This window comes from Euprymna scolopes, chromosome 31 (assembly GCF_053919585.1).
Source record: "Euprymna scolopes isolate OS-2025 chromosome 31, ASM5391958v1, whole genome shotgun sequence".
Lineage (NCBI taxonomy): Eukaryota > Metazoa > Mollusca > Cephalopoda > Sepiida > Sepiolidae > Euprymna > Euprymna scolopes.
Window position 1 is genome coordinate 66,462,282 of NC_136512.1, and position 20,119 is coordinate 66,482,400.

At 32.7% G+C, this 20,119-nt stretch overlaps 1 protein-coding gene across 4 annotated transcripts in view; it reads left to right on the forward strand.

The window, feature by feature from the left end:
- Positions 1-16,078, forward strand: part of LOC145255778 (clathrin heavy chain 1) — a 148,082-nt gene extending 132,004 nt beyond the window's left edge. For all 4 annotated transcript variants that reach the window (XM_080114442.1, XM_080114446.1, XM_080114441.1 and 1 more), the window contains 5 exons: positions 825-943; positions 2,567-3,130; positions 5,884-6,105; positions 12,306-12,381; positions 13,670-16,078. In XM_080114442.1, coding sequence (XP_079970568.1) covers positions 825-943; positions 2,567-3,130; positions 5,884-6,105; positions 12,306-12,381; positions 13,670-13,809 — 1,121 coding nt within the window. In that variant the 3' untranslated portion in view covers positions 13,810-16,078. The remainder of the gene's footprint in view (positions 1-824; positions 944-2,566; positions 3,131-5,883; positions 6,106-12,305; positions 12,382-13,669) is intronic.
- The last annotated feature ends 4,041 nt before the right edge of the window (positions 16,079-20,119 follow it).

The window sequence follows — 20,119 nt, forward strand, 5'->3', positions numbered from 1 at the left end:
TATAGTTCAGAGAGTGTGATGCCCATTCAGGATCACTGATGAGATGATCTTTATTGAATGGCAATAAAACAAAGATTGTTGGACATTCATGACTTAATGTTTGACTTGTCCACCAAGTTTAACTAAATTTTATTTGTACCAAATATGCAGAAAGTACCGTTTGAATTAATGATTCAGTAAGTGTCAGTTGAAGGAGGGTGGAGGATCACCTTTAGTTTGCTTTCTTCTGGAAAACGAATCTTTTACCGTTTTTGGATGGTATTGCTGCATCTGATTGGTTGAACTAAAGCTTTTTTTGCTATATAAAAAGCTTTTTGTAGATATGAGCCGCCAAAAAAGAAATTGTCCTCCACTGAAGAAATGCTGGCTTTTTATATTGTCATACCCAACTGCATCTCAATTTGCATAAGACACGTTTTTGTCTCATGGCAGTCAGGTTTCAAGTTAGACTTTTCTCTTTTTTTTCTTAAACAAATGACACCCACGCTAATTATGCACACTACAATTTTCACTACATTTAGATTTATATTTAGCATTTTTTTTTTTTTTTTTTTTTTTTTTTTGCGCCTTATGGTTCAACAGGTAGTATTGGATCGATGTCCGTCATTTGGATTAAGTCTACTGTTGGAAAACCTGAATAAATCCAGATACACTATGTCACTGCAATGTATTTTACAAACAGAATGTTCTTTCACTAAAAAACACCTTTTCATGTTGATTAACTCTGATTGGTAATTTCTCCTTTTCAAATTTTTTAATGTTTTGCATGATTTCTTATTTGGAAATGCTTTTTATCTTACACAAAATAAATTTTGATTTTCTAGGACTGGAAAGAGCACACATGGGTATGTTTACAGAATTAGCCATCTTGTATTCCAAGTACAAACCAGAAAAAATGAGGGAACATTTAGAATTATTCTGGTCTCGTGTCAACATTCCAAAGGTAAATTTACAAATGAAAACTTACATTTGACAATTTCTTTCACTTTACAAATTTTACTTTTCTTTTTTTTTTTTCTTTTTTTTTTAATGCTATTTGAATTACTTTGCAATGTGTCCGCATCATTCCACATCTGATATTCCCAAATGGCCATCCATTTCTATACTGATCTCGTTCAACATCCATGATCTGTCTAGAACTACTATGGTATTGTGATTATGCCATACAAAAATATTTTTTAATAGGAATTTTTACAAAGAAAAATAATTTAGTCGACCATTTTCTAATGTACTCATTGGACAATTAAAAAATGCAGATAAATTTTCGTTTGAAAATGTTTTTAAATCTTTGATTCTCTTTAAGTGCTGATGCAATTCTCTATCTATATAAGAGCCAGGTACGTCCAAGGGTGGAATACTGTTCCCACATCTGGGCAGGAGCTGCTAGAAAGGACTTGTCCTGCCTTGATAGAGTTCAAAATAGACTTTGTAGCCTCGTAGGAGATGTCCTTTTCTCTTCCCTGCAACCTCTATCTCACAGAAGAGATGTTGCGAGTTTGTCTCTGATGTATCGTTATTTTCATGGAAAGTGTTCAACTGAGCTTCAATCTATGGTCCCCCCTCGCCAAACTTTCACAAGAAACACTAGTCTAGCTGTAAACACTATCAATAATTCCCCCCACTCTTTATTTGTACCTAAACCTAAACGTAGATTCCATGAACAAAGCTTCTTTCTTAGAACTGCACGCCTGTGGAATTGTCTTCCGTTTTCCTGCTTTCCAGCTGACTACAATATGGTTGTCTTCAAGTCTAACGTAAATAAGTTCTTGATGAGCCGTTCCATATAAGTTATCAAATTTACCAAATGTTCATTACTAATGATTACTATATTGTCCAATTTCTACTGTACACTCTTTAACCCTTATCCTTGAGTGGCCTCTTGGCCTTGATAATGTGTTGATGCCTATGAAAAAAAAAGTGGTGAAACTGCATGTATTATAAAATATCAATGTTTCAAACCCTGCTTTGTATGGCTCAGAGTGCTAGCCATCAATGAAGGAAACAAAAAGAAAACAATGGATCATGGAGACCTGTTGCATTGGACATCTGATCTGACCAAACTTTACCATGCCTAAATTTATGTTGGTTTTAAACAAAATATGATCATCTGAATTGGCACAAACATTTTATGCTTACAAATGTGACACTATTACAAAAATGAGTTTTTGCAAAAAGATAGAGAAGATAGCTGAAGCAAAGATATTTGGCTAACCTACGATAAGATCTCAAGATGGCTGGACTTTATCCTTTGATAGTATATGGTGGAGGGAGGTCTACTTCAGACCCCATTTTGCAGAATAAACAAAAAAGGAAATGATGATCAATGTTTCAAACTTGTGTCGATTTACTATGAATGTCTGCCTCGGTGTAGACTTCAAAATTTCCTTAGTTTTGATAAACTCCAGTTACACTTAAACTGTTTGATTAAATTTTTGTTTAACAGCAAACTGCAATTAAATCTAGATCCAAATATGATCAATACTCGTATCAATAACATTCAGCTTCTCATTCAGTTAAATTGTTTTTCTGTGAAAAATGTTTAATGTTGAATCTTCTCATTTTGCAGGTACTTAGAGCCGCAGAACAAGCTCATTTGTGGGCGGAACTTGTTTTTCTTTATGACAAGTACGAAGAATATGATAATGCCATATTGACAATGATGACTCATCCGACAGAAGCTTGGCGTGAAAGCCAGTTCAAAGATATTATCACACGAGTAGCAAATATTGAACTCTATTACAAAGCACTGATTTTCTATTTAGATTATAAGCCATTGTTAATTAATGACTTGCTCTTAGTCCTTACACCTCGCTTAGATCATACTCGTGCAGTGAACTATTTTCTAAAGGTGAATCAGATCCCATTGGTGAAACCCTATCTTCGATCTGTGCAGAAAAACAACAACAAAGCCATTAATGAAGCTCTCAATGATCTGTTCATTACTGAAGAAGACTACCAAAGTCTCCGAACTTCCATTGATGCTTACGACAACTTTGACAATATTTCATTGGCACAACGGCTAGAAAAACATGAGCTGCTGGAGTTCCGTAGAATAGCTGCTTATCTTTACAAAGGAAATAACCGGTGGAAGCAGTCTGTTGATTTGTGCAAAAAGGATAAACTCTTTAAGGTAAGCTATAATGTCTCATTGCAGTCCCTTATCTTCCTCTACCATAATTTCCATCTTTTCCTCTCTCTCTCTCTCTCTCTGTATATATCTTGTTTGTTCTCTTTAATATTTGCATACTTGATGACAGCAAACAAATGGAAGACATCAGGAAGATCCATCATATAAATGGATGATGTTGTCTATTAAAACGGGGGGGGGGTTACATAAAATCTTTTATACCATCCAATTAATAGGATAGGACCATCTATTAAAATGGAGTGTAGACAACCTGTGATCCTTATTAGTTGGGTTCGGATTGAATAGTGACTATTTTTTATATATATATATATAATCACTATCCACACAATTGTTAATGTTTCTTAAAAATATGTATATGTATTAAACGTTAACAATTATTTTTTTATACCTACAGACACTAGTGTTTCATGCTTACACAATCATCAGTATAGGAAGTGATAATTACCGTTGGTTGGGAGATTTGAACCCAGTCACCCTTGACTTTTTTTGTAGGCTAGCATTTTACCTCAAGGCCATTGGCAACTAACACAAATTTAGTCGTCAAACTCACACCTGACCTTATGTTGAGAGGGGGTAGATAAAAAATAAATGCCAAGTCGGCAAGCATACATAGTAAACAGTTAAAGAGTATTCAACAATCATATGCTAAATCTTCAAAACTGAACTGTACATTCCTATTCAATGTTCTTGTTGCTCGATATGAATTTAAGAACTTGTTATATAAAAAACCTTCATGAGTCTGTGTGTGTGTATATATATATATATATATATATATATATGGCAAACTTTAAAATAAACCACAGAAAAATATTTTTTATTATTCCAAAATTAATTTTTGGCATTTTTATTTTAAATACAATTTCAGGCAGATAGCTTGTGCATATATGGCATAAGCTAGAGGTTGAATTTTCACAAACTCTACGAATTAAATTAGGCGGTATTTTGGTAATAATGCATCAAATGTGTCCGCTTTATCAGCATAGACATGGGATTTCACATATTTCCCCAAAAATGATCTAATGGTGTTGAATCACATGAACGAGGTGGCCAGTTGACAGATCAATTTAATTAAATTATTCATTCATCAATGTTTCCTTCAGTAAATTGATTGTGGCATGTGGTTCCATCCTACTGAAACCACGTCTGCAACATTAATGCTTTCCAGTTGAGACACAAAGAAGTTGGTAATCATTTATCTGTATCGATCACCATTGACTGTTACATTTTGATCATTATCACTTTTGAAGACATATAAACCAATGATTCAACCAGCCCATAAAGTACATCAAACAGTGACTTTTTCTATGATGTAATGGTGTTTTGGCCATACCTGGTGGATTATCATTGCTCCAAATTCAACAATTCTGGGCCCTGTCGGTGGGGCATTAGAATACGCCGACTACCCCCCTGCAGAGGGTAAAAGTCCCTCAATGGGGGTCCTGGATATGACCTTAAACTATATCCAGTGGTGAGGCCCCAGCTTGTGGGCTTTGGGGAGTGTGGAGCCACCCTTTAATTACCATTGCTCCCAGGTCCACTCTGACCCGGAGTGGTAGTACCTGTTAGGGTTCCAACTATGGGTTAAATAGAAACCGTGAAAACAACAAATATACTCTATTAGAAAAATTTTTCTTCAAAATCTTTGGATTCGGCATTAAATAACCCAGAAAGGGTTGATATGCCGTAAAACAAAAACAACCAACCAACCAAATCAACAATTCTGTTTAATACAATAGCTATTGAACTAAAAGTTTCACTAAAGAAAATTTTGATAGGAAATTGTGGATCAGTGGTAATGTTTCCTTCGGCTCATTCATCAAATATTCAGTGTGAACGATTATTTGGCTTGAACTCGTGCACAAGTTGAATCTTGTAAGCACGCAAAGGTGTCACGCAAAATTTTCTATAAAGTCGAAAGCCACAAGTTTAATTGTTGCGCACGTTGACTAATTGACACATTTGCAAGATCATCAACACTACCCTTTACAGCAGCATATGCATACTGAACATCTTACACGATGAGTATTATGGTTTTGAGTGAACATATTGTCAAAACAATTCGGTTTCGTTAATTGTTGTGATAGTTGATTATGAGTGCCATAAAACTTGCATAATGCACAATTTGTTGCTCAAACTGCATTGTGATTTTCAAAGTAATTTGCAAATGCTGCTTGCGTGTTAGTCTCCTCATGATGGATTACTAAACTGAACTCAAAATAATCAATAGTTGCCAAATCTGCAATTTAAGTTGTTCAATTTAAAGTTTATCTCAAAAAAAAAAAAAAAAAAAAAATGCCCTATATGATGGTAAAAGATCTGGGAATAATATATATTGTACCCAATCCACAAAATGAAACTGTCATCATGAGATGATTATATATCTATACCTATACCATCTTCAGATAAGGAAATAGAAAAGAAAAATTGCTTCCTGGTAACCTTCCAGAAGGTTCAAAAGTATTTTATATACAACTCTTTTAAATGTTTTAATGATGTAGCATGTATCACCAAAGCACTAAAGTATTGTGTAGAGGGAAAACATTACCAAGAATTTTTTTTTTTTTCAATGCTCAAACTCAAGACCATTAATCAACTAATGTTTACTTTTCTAGCTTGATAAATCTATTTAATAAATGAAGTGTTCTTTACATTTTTAAAAACAAGTATATTTCTATTAATCTCCATCCCATCAGACATCCATCCTTTAATATATTTTCTGATTTTTCTTATTTTAGGATTGCATGCTGTACGCTGGAGAGTCTCGAAATGTGGATATTGCTGAGGAATTGATTAGTTGGTTTCTGGAACAGAAAAACTTTGAATGTTTTGCTGCCTGCCTCTTTCAATGTTATGACCTTTTACGACCTGACGTCATTCTTGAACTTGCATGGCGTCATAACATCATGGACTTTGCCATGCCATATATGATTCAAGTTATGAGAGAGTACACTTCAAAGGTAAATTTGCTGTTGCTCATTTTATTACATAATAAAAAATGTCATTAAAATCAAATTATTTAAAAATTTATTTATTTCACTAAAAAATCAAAGAAATAAAATTAAAATTTTGTTTTTTTTCCTCCCATCTTGATTTGGAAATTGATGAAAACTAATTTTTGAATATCCATTATTTTGCATTTGACTTATCTAATTTTATTTTACAAAATTAATTGTACATAGAGTATGTATATATGTGTGTTGGGGGGGGGTAATACCAACAGGGTTATTATGGCTAATTTTGGAGGTATCTAATTTAGCTTTAAAGATGTTAGATAAACATGAAGTTTCAATCATGAATCTCTCAATTCTTAGACATAAAAAATTCCAATACAAAAATGTGGCAGATACACTTTTTTCAAATTAAGAATTTTGACTTAAAATATGAAAATTTCAAAATCTAGAATTCGACTATAAAATCGTATTTTAATTGTAAACACGAAAAGTAGGGTAATATATTTATGTTCGTTCTGTCAGTGGGGCATTAGAATACACCAACTGCATCCCCACCCCTGCAGAGGATAAAAGTCCCTCAATGGGACCATGGATGGCAAACTGTAATGCCTAAGGACGAGATCCTGGTGGTTGAGCAAATCCTGTTCAAGATCCTAGTAGGACATGAGATGCAACACCACTTTGGCCTTTACTTGGGCTAAGACGGGTGGTTGGATGGACCAATCAATCGATTGCTCGTGGCTAGCACTAAATCAGACAACACAACAGGAAAATATGCTTATAATCCCCACATTAGACTAACTAATTCAGTTAGCAGTGGCTGAAGAGTCAATCAACTTGCTGAAGAATGGATAAAACACAGCTGGAAAGCATCTTTTCTAGAAATGAGGTGATTAGAAAAGATGGAGAAAACACAGGTGCTGGAGTCCATCAGCAGGATGAGTATACTTTTCCTGCATTCTTGTTACATTTGGGCTAATGGGTCCCTTTCCTCCCCAACACTTTCTACACACGGTTTTAAGGCAGGTGAGGAGCAGGAGAAATGAAAAATCCAAAATGTGTAAATGTCAAATAAAAAGCTTCAAAAAAGAAACCACTGAAGTTTCAGATAAATCTAGTTTGGATTCAGAAACAGAATCCCAAAATCTTCATTTTATAATTATTGAAGCAACTGAAGAAGAACCAATAACAAAAGTGTCTCCCTTCAAAATAGAGAAAATGTTTTCAAACATCAAACCTAAAACGGTCAAGAAATTAAATAGTAGCACACTACTAGTGGAAGTAGAAAGCCAAAAACATAATAGAAATCTTCAAATGAAGACTTTTTAACAACTAAAAAGTAAAAAATCTATCCCCACAAAACTGAATACCAGTAAAGGAGTGATCAGGAATTCAGAATTATCCCTATGCTCCTTGGAAGAAATCAAAATTAACTTGAGAAACCAAAATGTTATCGATGTAAAAAGAATCCAAATTAAAAGATATGGTGAAACTATCAATGCAACCTCCTACATCTTAACTTTAACACTCACCAAATCCCAAGTAGCATCAAAATAGGGTATGAAAAAAATAAATATCGAACCATATATACCAAACCCCCTCAGATGTCACAACTGCCAAAGGTGCGACCATTGAGACTGGTGCACACACTCTCCAGTATGCATGAGGTGTGGAGAAAACAAAACCCATACAGATTGCCAAAAAGAGCTAAAATGTACTGACAAAAAGGCTATAGTGCCAACTTAAAGAATGCGACAAATGGAAGAAAGAAAAAGAAATTACTAAAGTAAATTCTACCAAAATTATAACCTTCCAAGAAGCTGGTAACCTAGATGAAAATACGAGATACTCTGAAATAAAAAAAAAAAAAATTAAAAAAAAAAAAAAAACATACAGCATACCACCAGACTAAATAATCAAACAACAAAAGCAAATCCATCAAACCTGAAGATGTTATGAAATTACTCAATAAAATAAGGGAACTAGTGGAAGAGTTAAAAAAAAAAAAAAAAAAAAAAACTGTAAACAAATCAACATTGAAAATAAAGGTTACAAACTTCCAAACTCAAGACCCATAAAACCCCAAAGTGCTACAACATCCATAGAAACAACTCCTCTCACTGAAAAGAAAAGATACCAAAAAGTGGCTATGGAGGAAAAGGAAACAAACCAACTAACAAAGTTAAAACCAAAACAGATCACCTCAACTTCCAGATTAAGAGACTCAATCCAAAACAGATTCGATGAATTGGACACCGAAGATCAGACACCAATGACTAACAAAAGTTAAAAATAAATGCAAACCATAACCAAAACAAATCGTCCAATGGAACTGTCTGGGCCCAAAACCTAACATAAATGACCTATTATTTATTATAACAAACCATCAACCAGCCATCATATGTCTCCGAGAAATCTTTTTAAAAGCTGAAGATAAAATAAATATAAAAAACCACTAACGATACAATCACATCCACAATACATAACAGAGAACCTATGGAGAAGTATTTATCCATATTAGAAATCATATCCCACAAAGCAAAATACATCTAAAAACTAATGTTCAGGTCATTGCTACAGCAACCACACTACACAGAACTATAAATATCTGCACTATCTACATCCCACCCCAGGATCCAATAAACGAAACAGAGCTGAATTAAATAGTAAATCAGTTACTCAAACTTTTCTTACTGTTAAGTGATTTTAATAGTCACGATATATGGGGATCTGCATACTTGGATAAGAAAGGAAAAAAAATCTTGAAAAAAACTATTAATGACAATGGGATGTGCATATTAAACAGTAAATCCAACACATACCTTCATCCCTCTTCAGGCACCTACTCAGTACTAAATCTATCATTGTGTAACCCCACTATCTTCATAGACTACGACTGGAAGATTCTAGAAGATTCTTGGGGTAGCAACCATTTTCCAGTTGTTTGAACAAATTTGGAAGAAACAAAAAAACTCTCTTTCAATGGGAAATAAAAGCAAATTAGGAGGTCTATATAAAAAAAAATGCCAACAAAATCTCTGAGGAGGAAAACGCAAATAAATCTATACAATATTTTTCTAAAACATTACTAGCCATTGCACATGAATGTATACCTAAAAGTAGCAGAACTAACAAACAACAATGGTTTAATGATGAATGGCAAAAAGCAGTTTGTCAACGTAAAGCTGCTTTACAAAAATTCAATTCCCAACCAACAAAGTACAATCTAAACCTTTTTAAGCAAAATTAAATTTCAACTTCAACAACAAAGAATAATACAACTATCCTTTTATTAAAAATGAACTTCTAAAAGCCAGAAATAAAGCACATAATACAGCTACTGGTGCTGATAAAATACATTGAGTTTCGGAAACAATTTCCTCTCAAATCAATAACACGTCTTTTAAACACATTCAACAAAATATGGTTAATGGGAAAACTACCCAATAGCTGGAAACATGCTATTGTGATCCCCATCCCTAAGCCAGAGAAAGACAATTCAGATCCACAAAATTTCACACCAGTTGCATTGACCAGTTGTCTCTGCAAAACATTTGAAAGAATGATAAATAAACGACTGAACTGGGATCTGGAAACCAATGGCTCAATTGCCAATATACAAAGTGGTTTTGCAAACAAGAGGAACAATGGACAAAATAATCCAATTGGAAACCTTTATCAAAGAATCTTTCATTAAAAAAGTAGCTATCTTTTTTGATTTAGAAAAGGCTTACAGTACAACATGACAACAGAGTATAATAAAAACCTAAAGGCTTGAATTAAAGGGCAGACTACTTATCCTGATAAAAGATTTTCTATCTGATAGAAGTTTTAAAATAAGAATTGGTCCAGCCCTATCAGATACAAAAATACAGAAAAAAAAAGAGGTTCCACAACAATGCGTTTTATCAGTTACGCTCTTCAACATAAAAATCAATAATATTGTAAATTGTCAAAACAATGAAATAAATGATTCCTTATATGTCGATGGCCTTGTAATCTGCAATAGATAAAAAAAATATTCATACTTCAGAACACCAAATACAGATATGCATTAACAAACTAACATCATAAACTATAGAAAATGGCTTAAAATTTTCAACAACCAAAACTAAATGTGTTAATTTCTGTAATCATAGGAAAATTCACAAAGATCCTACTTTCAACCTAAAAGGAACAAAAATCGAAATAGCTGACCAACCAATTTCTGGGACTTATTTTTGACGAAAAACTCTCCTTCATCTCTCACTTAAAATATTTAAAATGTTTCAAAACCCTGCAACTATTAACAGTTATAGTAAATACTGAGTGGGGATCAGACTACTCATCATTCCTAAAATTATATAGAACCCTGATAAAAGCCAAACTAGACTATGGAAGCTTTATATATGGTTTAACCAGAAAGTTATCTTAAAACTCTGGACCCCATCCATCACACAGGATTAAGACTTACTTCGGGGGCATTCAAAACCTCCCTGGTAGGAAGCTTATATGCTGGAGCATATGAACCCTCACTAAAATTGAGACGTGAAAAAATTAGACTTGCAATATTATTTAAAACTCAAATCAAACCCCAAAAATTCTGCCTATCAATGCACTTTCAATCCCAACTACACACATTTATTTAAAGAAAAGAAAAAAAATGCAATTAAACCCTTTGGTCTTTACATAGAAAAAAAAACCCATAAAACCACTTACAGACAACTCAATGGATCAAATCAGCATCCACAGAGAAAATTTCATAAAACTTCCACCCTGGCTGTTAAATCCACCTAAAGTCATACTAGACCTGAAAATATATACTAAATCCAATACTCATCCGTCAGACTATAGAGAAAAACTAAACAACATTATGGATTCTTACCCAAATTGGACACATTTACACGGATGGTTCCAAAGATCGAAACAAAGTGGGATGTGCCACTATTTCAGAAAACACTATTCAGCAGAAAAAGTTACCAAATAACTCCTCCATCTATAGTGCAGAAATAGTCATAAACTTGTCTCTAGAAAACTCCAAGAAATTCATATTTATAGACTCATTATCAGTACTAGAATCAGTAAAATAATCAAAAATTAAACAATCATTTACTAATCAAACTGTTACAAAAGATCCATTCTATCACGCAACACAAAACTTTCTTGTTCTGTTCGATTTCTAGTTGCTATGGTTCCAAATAAGTGACATAAACGGCCCATATATGGACTACAAACCTTCAATAAACAATTGTATAACAAAGAAATGGCAAGAAAACTGGAACAATTGCAAAACAACAAACTCTTCCAAATTCTGCCTATACTTAAAAAAAAAAAAAAAAAAAAACCTACTAAGTCCCAGAAAATCACGTAAAGAAGTGGTCGTCTTATCACATATCCGGATAGGGCACACACATAACTCACTTCTATATACTAAAAAGTGAAGAACCTCCCAAATGTATACCATGTCACGAACCTTATACAGTGAAACGCGTTTAACTTGACTGCTATGACCTCACACAAATTCGTCAGCACTACTACAAGACCACAAACTTTAAAAAAAAAAAAAAAAAAACTCTTCAAAAAAGAAAACCCCAAAACTATTCTAAATTTCCTAAAAAAAAGTAAATCTTTACCATAAAATATAAATAGCATCAAATAACAAACTATACCAAAACATTACTTGAACGAAAATCAACCCCAAAAGCATCTAAAAATTTAAATTTTAAATACAGCATTAAACGACCCAAAGAAGGTCGATATGCTGGTTAAACAAACTAACAAATAAATAATGTAGTTATGTAAATGTCTATGAATTGGCAAGGTACAACTTTTGATCAGCTCAATTGTTTTGTTAGCATCGATTTTCATAATACTTTTTAGAATAAGTTATTTACTAGACAATACATGTCGGTATTGTGCTGCTATGGAACCGACTGGATTAGAACTAGGCACACCCAGGTTGTCAGTTTGTGTTTACTTTTCCTTTGAGTTGTGATGAGAACCAACATTTTTTTTTTTTTTTTCATGGTGATAATTTAATTAAAAAATGCCGTTTTGTTTTGGATTCAAACTCTGCAAAAAATTATTTTTTGCATTTGCAAGAAATGATTACAGTTAGGAAAATAGTTTTCCACAATTCCAGCTTTGTATTCTAAATGAATAACATTTACTGTGAAATTATTAATGTGTTTTTTTTTTTTTTTTTTTTTTTTTTTAATTATTTTCAGGTTGACAAATTAGAGCAATCTGAAGCTGTGAGAAGCGAAGAGGAGCAAAAGGCTGAAGAAAGACCATTAGTCATTGGTGATTATTTTACATTTTGTTTATATACTTCAAGTTGCATGGGAAAGTAAAACTCAATATTGATAATGCAAAAAAAATGGGATTGCTTTGTAATTGTTACTTTTTTTTTTTTCAACACAAAAAAACATTTCAGATCTATTCAGTCAATTTCCATACTTTATGCTTTTGATTGCTGAATTACCCACATTGTCTTCAGCCAATATTTTTGGATCCTCTTCCACGTCTGCTAAGTAAAATATGAAAGGCCAAGGAGCAGATTTAGGAAACTTATTTGAATTTGAGGAAAATATAAAAATAGTTTGCCCGTGTGCCACAGAAAAATAATTTGTTTAGAGGAATTTAATTCTAATATTTTGCTTATCATCGTAACATTTCAGCTAATGTAACCTCTGACCTATTTAGATACATCTTTTCGAAGTTTGGGAACTCTTATGGAATTTTAAACAAACTCTTTATATCAGGTATGTCAAACTAAGGATTCTCTGAGGGCCGTGGAATTCATTTTTTATAAGCACTGCAAATGACTAATTGGAGTCATTTAATAAAAACGAATGTTGAATAATTTCATTATCGATTTCAAAGTGTTAAAAATTCCAAAGAAGAAAGAGCAAAAACTATAACAATAAAAGAGGAAACAAGTTGATCATCAGAACAAAAGTTGTGAAAAGTGAGTTTAGTAGAAAGACAATAAAGAGAAAGTTGTTTACCAAGGCACAGAAAGGAAAGCTGAGATGTGGTGGTGATTGGGACAAAAGATGAGAGGTTGATATATTTAGAGCTAGTTTACGGACATTTTAGAAGTGGGAATGAATTTTGCAACAGTTTATGATGGATAGTTTATGAACTGTCTTGAGTTTGCGACATTTTGGAACAGTTGAACGTAAATTGTGACGAACAGGCATCAACTGAGGAACATGTCCTCAACAGATGTAGATGTGGATTTTAGCACTTGGATGTTTCCCCCGCGATAGTATCACTCACTCGCACAGAGCCCAACAGAATGCATTGAAGTTTCATTTTTTATACTTGTGAACATGTGCTCACCTCCTCGACAGTCAGCAATATGATGACGATAACACGGCCAGAAAAGGTGAAAGAGAAGAGCACAGAAACAGTGTTGGGAAAGGTTCACGTTTGACATGCTTACTTTACATAATCCACAGTTTTATATTGACATTTTTTCTTTTTTTAGTCAGATGCAATAGTAATCAAAAATAATACAAATTATCAAAATAAAAAAAAAATCTTATTTTCCAAATGTTGAAATTTTCTTTCTTTTTTCTTGCAGGTGATACGCAGTTAATGTTGACTGCCGGACCAATGTCTATGGGCATGACAGCCCCTGCTGCTCAGACTTATGTTGCTCCCAACATGGCGGGAATGCCTACTCACATGGGTACTCCCGGCGGTTATGGTTATGGCATGTAAACTATAAACTGCTCACCTACCCAGCCAACCGAATGGAATACACCATTGATGGATAGGTAGGGGAGGAGGAAGGGGGAGGGATGATGAGCTGGCAACTTCCGCTGCCACTGTGAGCCTTACGCTACGGCAAGAGATTAATGGCATCATCATGGAATGCCAATTTTTTGTGGGACTAACTTGTTTACAAACATTGCTGGGAACAAATTGATGGGATTTTTTTTTTTTTTTTTTTTTTTGACCAGCAAAGTGAATCCTACAAAAACAATTTTATCAACACACATATACGACGACACAGACATTTGCAGAAGGGCCAAAAGAATAAACTTAAAATGTATCAACATTTAATTGCTAATAAGATTGATCTTTGAAAAAAACAAAAAAGAGTGCATGTGTTTTGATGAATGTAAATCATTGTTTAGAATGGTAGATGAGTATAAAAGAGGTTAAAGAAAAAAAATAGCTACTCTTCTGCGATAAATTCTTTTCGTGTTATGTATGATGTATGGTGAACCCCCACCCATCCACCCAAAAAATAAGAAAAAACTAGTTCTATAGACTTTTTATGAGTGACTATATTGTCTTGTAAGAATTTAAAGAAATAAAAAAGACAGCCCTATTTACAAGTAGATGGTGAAAATAAAAAGAAAATTGACAAGAAGCACGTTCTTCTTGGCCTTAACTGTTTTTGGTGGAGGTGACATTATTTCCCCTCTCCTTTTTGTTCTACCCCCCCCCCCTCTTTCCCTATCTTCTCCATTCTGGGAAGGAATTTAAAAAAAAATTTATGTTTCTAAAAGATCATACGTTCTTGTTCGTTACTTGTTTGCTATCCTATTAACAGCTCATGTCACTTAAGATTTGTATTGATTAAATCATCTTCTTGCTAACCAGCTTGTACAAAAATATCGGCTAATTAAATCTATATTGGAGTACACATGAACAGGAAAACCTTTTTTGTTAAACTCTGAAAGGTTTTGTACATTAGTTTATATCTTAATATTATTTAAAAAATTGTGAGGGGGTGCTTTCAAATTTCAAATACACTTTTCAATTAATAATTTAGCTATTGTAGACGTTTTTGGCTCTAGAAAGATAGTGTATTTGGCTCTTTAGAAAGAGAAATTATAAAGCATGAAAAATTTTATGGGAAATTGTTTACTTGTTTAAATATTTAGATTTTTGCATGTTTTAAACTTATATAAACTTACATACACACAAATCTTGAAAAAAAACACAAAAAAACAGCATTTTTCTTTACAATGTAAATATGATTGCCTGTAAGTATTAAGCTTAACTGGATTCTTTTTTGGAAGCTTCTAGTCACATTGTTTAGAATAAATTATTTGATATGTGAAAGTATTTAGCCAATAAAGTCCGTACAGATTTCTATCTTTATTAGAATAAGGTATAAAAAAATTTAGTTTACAAAAAAAAAAAAAAGAGGGAAAGTGACATTCATTCATATATTCTTTCCCACTTTTTTTTTTTTTGGCAAAAGAATTTCTGTTTAACTATTTCCCGTTCATGTTTGGTCCTCTTGGCAAAAAAAAAAAAATAATCATTGTTAGTTCCAGACCAAAAACCAAAAAAAAAAGAAAAATGAAAGCTAATTTAGTTTCGTTCATCGGCAGAGTGTACGGCCATATGCAGCCTAAATTTTTAACACCTGTGTATCACAGTCTTTTCTTTCCTCCATTGATTTAGCACAGAGCCACACACAATGCCACATACATCACTGTACTCTCTCTCACACACACACACACACACCATAAAAAAAAACATGTATTCTCTTGATTAGCAAACTGCTAAATGCACGAGAATCCTTGTATGTATGATTTACAAATGTTTATCAGATTGTCCGCAGCTGGTAACATTAAAATAAAATCTAAAAAATAAATGTGTAATAATTTGTTATTTCCATTGTGATTATGGTTCTATCTTATACGGGGACGTGTGATATCTTAACCCTTATTTTGGCTTCTCTGATTTTCTTCAGAGATTTCCATATCTTAAATGTTTAGATCATTAAAAAAAAAAAAGCGTCAAATAGTGAAAATAAAAAGGAGTTGATATTTCATTTGTTTTGCAGACATAAAACTCACTTGTGTCAGCACTTTTTTTTTTTTTTTCATTGGCATTTCTTGATGACGACAACATAGAATCATAGATTTCTCTCCTTCAATTAAAATAATTCAATGCCATAGTTTTTGTTCCAATATGAGATGTAATTCTATCCACGTTTATAAATAAATAAGCAAACATTAAAATGCGTCTTGTCTTTCCTCTTTTCTTTCATTTTCCTTTCCTTCCTTACAAAAAATGTGACTTAAATCAAATGTTTACCCACGTAAACTTTGTTTCTTTTAAAATAACTTAACCTTCAAATGCAAAGTATTTACAATTTTTTCAAATTTATCAGTTTGAAAAAAATCAGCTTTAAAAAAAACAAATTACATTCCAATGAGAAAACAAAAATGAATTAGATTTTTTTTTTTTTTTTTTTTTTAATATTTATTCAGAAATATAAAATTATATCTAAACGTTTGCAAAAAAAATAAATAAATCTAACAAAATTACTTATTCCTGAAACTTGGTGCGTAAACATTGTTAGTATAAGTTTTCAATTCTAAAATAAATTGCATTCTTATTTTGTTAATCTCTTTGAACATTTCCTTTTTCGATCTATTTTCATTTCAACTATTGAAATTAATGAAACAAAAATATTTAAAAAGAAACTACTATTAATACAATATTAATAAATCAAATTCTGTTTTATTTCACTTATTCGTCTTGGATGTTAATTGCATAACATTTTCGCCAATGTAACCTCCGACCTTCTTCAGATGTGTCATTTCGAATTCAGGAATCCGCATGGAATTTCAAATGGAACCCCAAGTATAGCATGCTCTCATTCTATCAATCATGGCCGGGTAGAAGTCTGAAGTAATTTATAATTATATTTTTAGTATCTGTCGCCTGCATTGAAGATGGAACCTTCAACGTCCAGAAGGCTGTCACTTAGAAGTGATTTGTACCTAGTGCTTTTATCCATTATGCCATACACACATGCTGAATAAATCAAAGTATCAATACTTATTTAAAAACTTTCAAAACAGATAAAATTTTGCTAAATACATCATCTGATAGTTCTTAGAATTTTTTTGTACGATATAAAAAAAAAAAAATCCTGTTTTAGAGATATTTTAGAATCCTTTATATAAAAAAAAAAATGGTGTGATTTTATTCTAGTCGATCCACTCTTTCAAAGCAATTTTAAATGTCCGACCTATTTCCATGACTTTTATGATATTTTTTTCTCCCAAAATCATTTCAAATGTTAATTGCATTCAAGATTTATTAAAATATTTAAAAAATTAATTTTTTTAAAATTAATATAAACATTTGGGATTTTTGTTTTTTAATTTACAACTAATTTTATATTTTTCCCTTAAGAATAAAAAAAAATAAATAAATAAAAATAAAAAAACTAATTGAAGATTAGTATAAAAACTAACTTTAGTGATAATATCAACATATTTCATAATAAAAAAAAAAATGAAAAATAAAAAAAACTAATTGAAGATTAGTATAAAAACTAACTTTAGTGATAATATCAACATATTTCATAATTAAAAAAAAAAAAAAAATGGCAAAGTATTTTTTAACAAATTTAATAAATGGAAAGAAATGAAGAGAAAAAAAACTTGTATCGGCAAACTTTATTTTGAAGATTTTATGTTCTTTTTAATGTGATGTGATACAGCAACTTTGCAGGTCGAGGGTTCTGTTCTATCCCTACCCACCCACAATTCTGAACAGGCTTCTCATCAAACATGGCACCTATTTTTAAACTCTTTTTCGGAAGGAAGTTCCATGAAGATATGGTGGGAAGGATGTTTTCCTAATTTTGTTGGTGGAAATTCACAATTCTACTTTTCTGATCATGTTCGACTTGTACAAAAGTGTAACTTTACGCTTAGTGCCATTTTTTTTTTTTTTTTTTTTTTTTTTTTTTTTTTTTTTTTTTTTTAGGTTAAAATTCTGCAATGTACCGATAAACTTCAATCACAATAAACATAACTGACAAACTTTGTGTAAAATAAAATTAATTGAAATTACTTTTTTCTTTTCTCTTTTTTTTCTTCATAGTTTTTTGGGGAAGAATTAATAAACAAATATTCACATGCAGACAAGGTAGTTTCCCTTTACCGAGCTAGAAAATTTGATCCTTGTTCAGAATTCCCTCTACATTAAAAAGCGAAAATAATGATGTATGTACCATAATGAAACAAAATATACTATTTTGGAGAACTTTTTATATACTCCCTAAATTATAATATCTACGATTTGCAAACAGAGGTCATCTCTACATTTCTTTTTGAGTGAGTTTTTTAAAAAAAAAAAAAACCTGGTTTCCAGTGTTTGTTTGTCTTTCTCATATAAATAAAGCGAAACTGAATCAAATAAAACCAGCTCACTGGATTTGTGGCCGGCACATCTTGAAGGCAATTAGCTTTTATCACTGGGGAATGCCCTTCATATCAGACAATTGCTACTCATTAAGACACTGCCAGAGCTCCCCCCCCCAAGAGGGGAGCTGGTTTTCCCCAACAATGGCAGGTAGAAAGCTGAAAGCTTAATTGGCTAACAGTCAAACTTAAGTGTGTGATTTCGTTTTTGCGCCTGCATGAACTCGTTCACTTAACTTTCACTTTCTGCATGTCAACTTTTTTTATCGTTAAATTTGAACGCTTTCCACTTCCTGTCGCATCATAGCGCAGTGGTAAAATCCCACGTTTCCTTCACTTTCTTTTCTGCCTTCGCATCAAGGCTTCAGGTTCGAGCCTGCCCGCGTACTAACTTTTTTTTTTTTCTCGTTCTCTTCCTCCTTCGCTGTTCGAATATTCCTGCCTTACTACCACTTTTTTTTTTTTTCTTCCACACACATCTACAAATACCCAGGCTAACCCACTAGTCTAATATGTAAAAAAGCAAAATGGGCACACGTGTTCGTGTATGTCTACAAAAGGCTTTTTGTGTCGGGGGTTCTCGCATCGGTTAGATTCTGGGAGAAGTTTGCTTATACCTCCTAGATCATAATATCTCACATTCGCAAACGGATATTGTCTGGGTTTTTTTCTTCTTCATACTAAAACAATTACTATTTATTTGGATACTGCCAGAGTGCTCCCTTTTTTGCCTAGCTGCTTTTCCGCCACATTAAAAATGACCTGCGTGGGAGGTTTAAAAGCAACATCATTTCTGCAAGTCATCTTTTTGATTGACTACGTTTCTTTACACTTTCGGTCGCATCATGGCGTAGTGGTAAGATATCAGGTTTTCTTTCTTTCTTTTCTGCCATCACGGGTTCAAGCCTGCCTGCCTACTACCACTTTTTTTTTTTACACCTCCAAACACCTGGGCACCCAGGCTAGTCTTAAAAAAAAATAAAACATGATTTTTAGAATATTTTTGTCACTGGTACATACATAATTAGATTTTTTTTTTTTTAATTTCTCACAGCCTGCTAGGATCCATAAGAAGCCATAATTCACGCATGCGTTGAGTATTATTGCCACATCTGAGCTGGTACACCAACCACGAGTCTCACCCTTTTGGATAGAATGTTAAAAAAAAATTAAAATTAACCTAATAGGTTCCCACACTGTCAACTCCAGCCCCATCACTATAATGTTGTATCCCTGTGCTTGTTTTATGAGTACTTCCATGAATGTGCTCTGAACTTTCTACACTTGTACCCTCTCCACATAAGCACCTCATACCGACAAAATCTCACCCCTTCTTTGTAGAGATCCCTAAATGCTGGAAAGAATCATTTCCCTTTGAAATTCTTTTCATTTTCCTGACCATACCAACATGTACAAATTTAAATGTCATATGAACAAACCTCTTCTTGCTCAACTTCTAATGCAGATTCTCTCCCTCGAAATATGACCTCTGTCACAGTAGCTCTTTAAATAAAGCGTATTTCCACTTAACTGTAAGGCGAAAAAAAATATAACTAGATTTTCGCCAGTTAAAACCTGGCAAAAGTTATAGCACATTGATTTAGAATGAGTGAATTATGCCCAATTGATAATTGAATGAATGTAATCAAATTTGTGCTTATTTTTGCATTAAATACTAATTCCTAACTGTACATCAAACAGATACCATAATACTTTGTTTGCCGCACTTTATTATAAGTTTGGTTCTTGTTTAGAATTACACTTGCTTTAAAAAACAAAAAGAAAAATCTGTACGTATCTATCATGAAATGAAGATGTCATATTTGAAAATTTATGTAAAT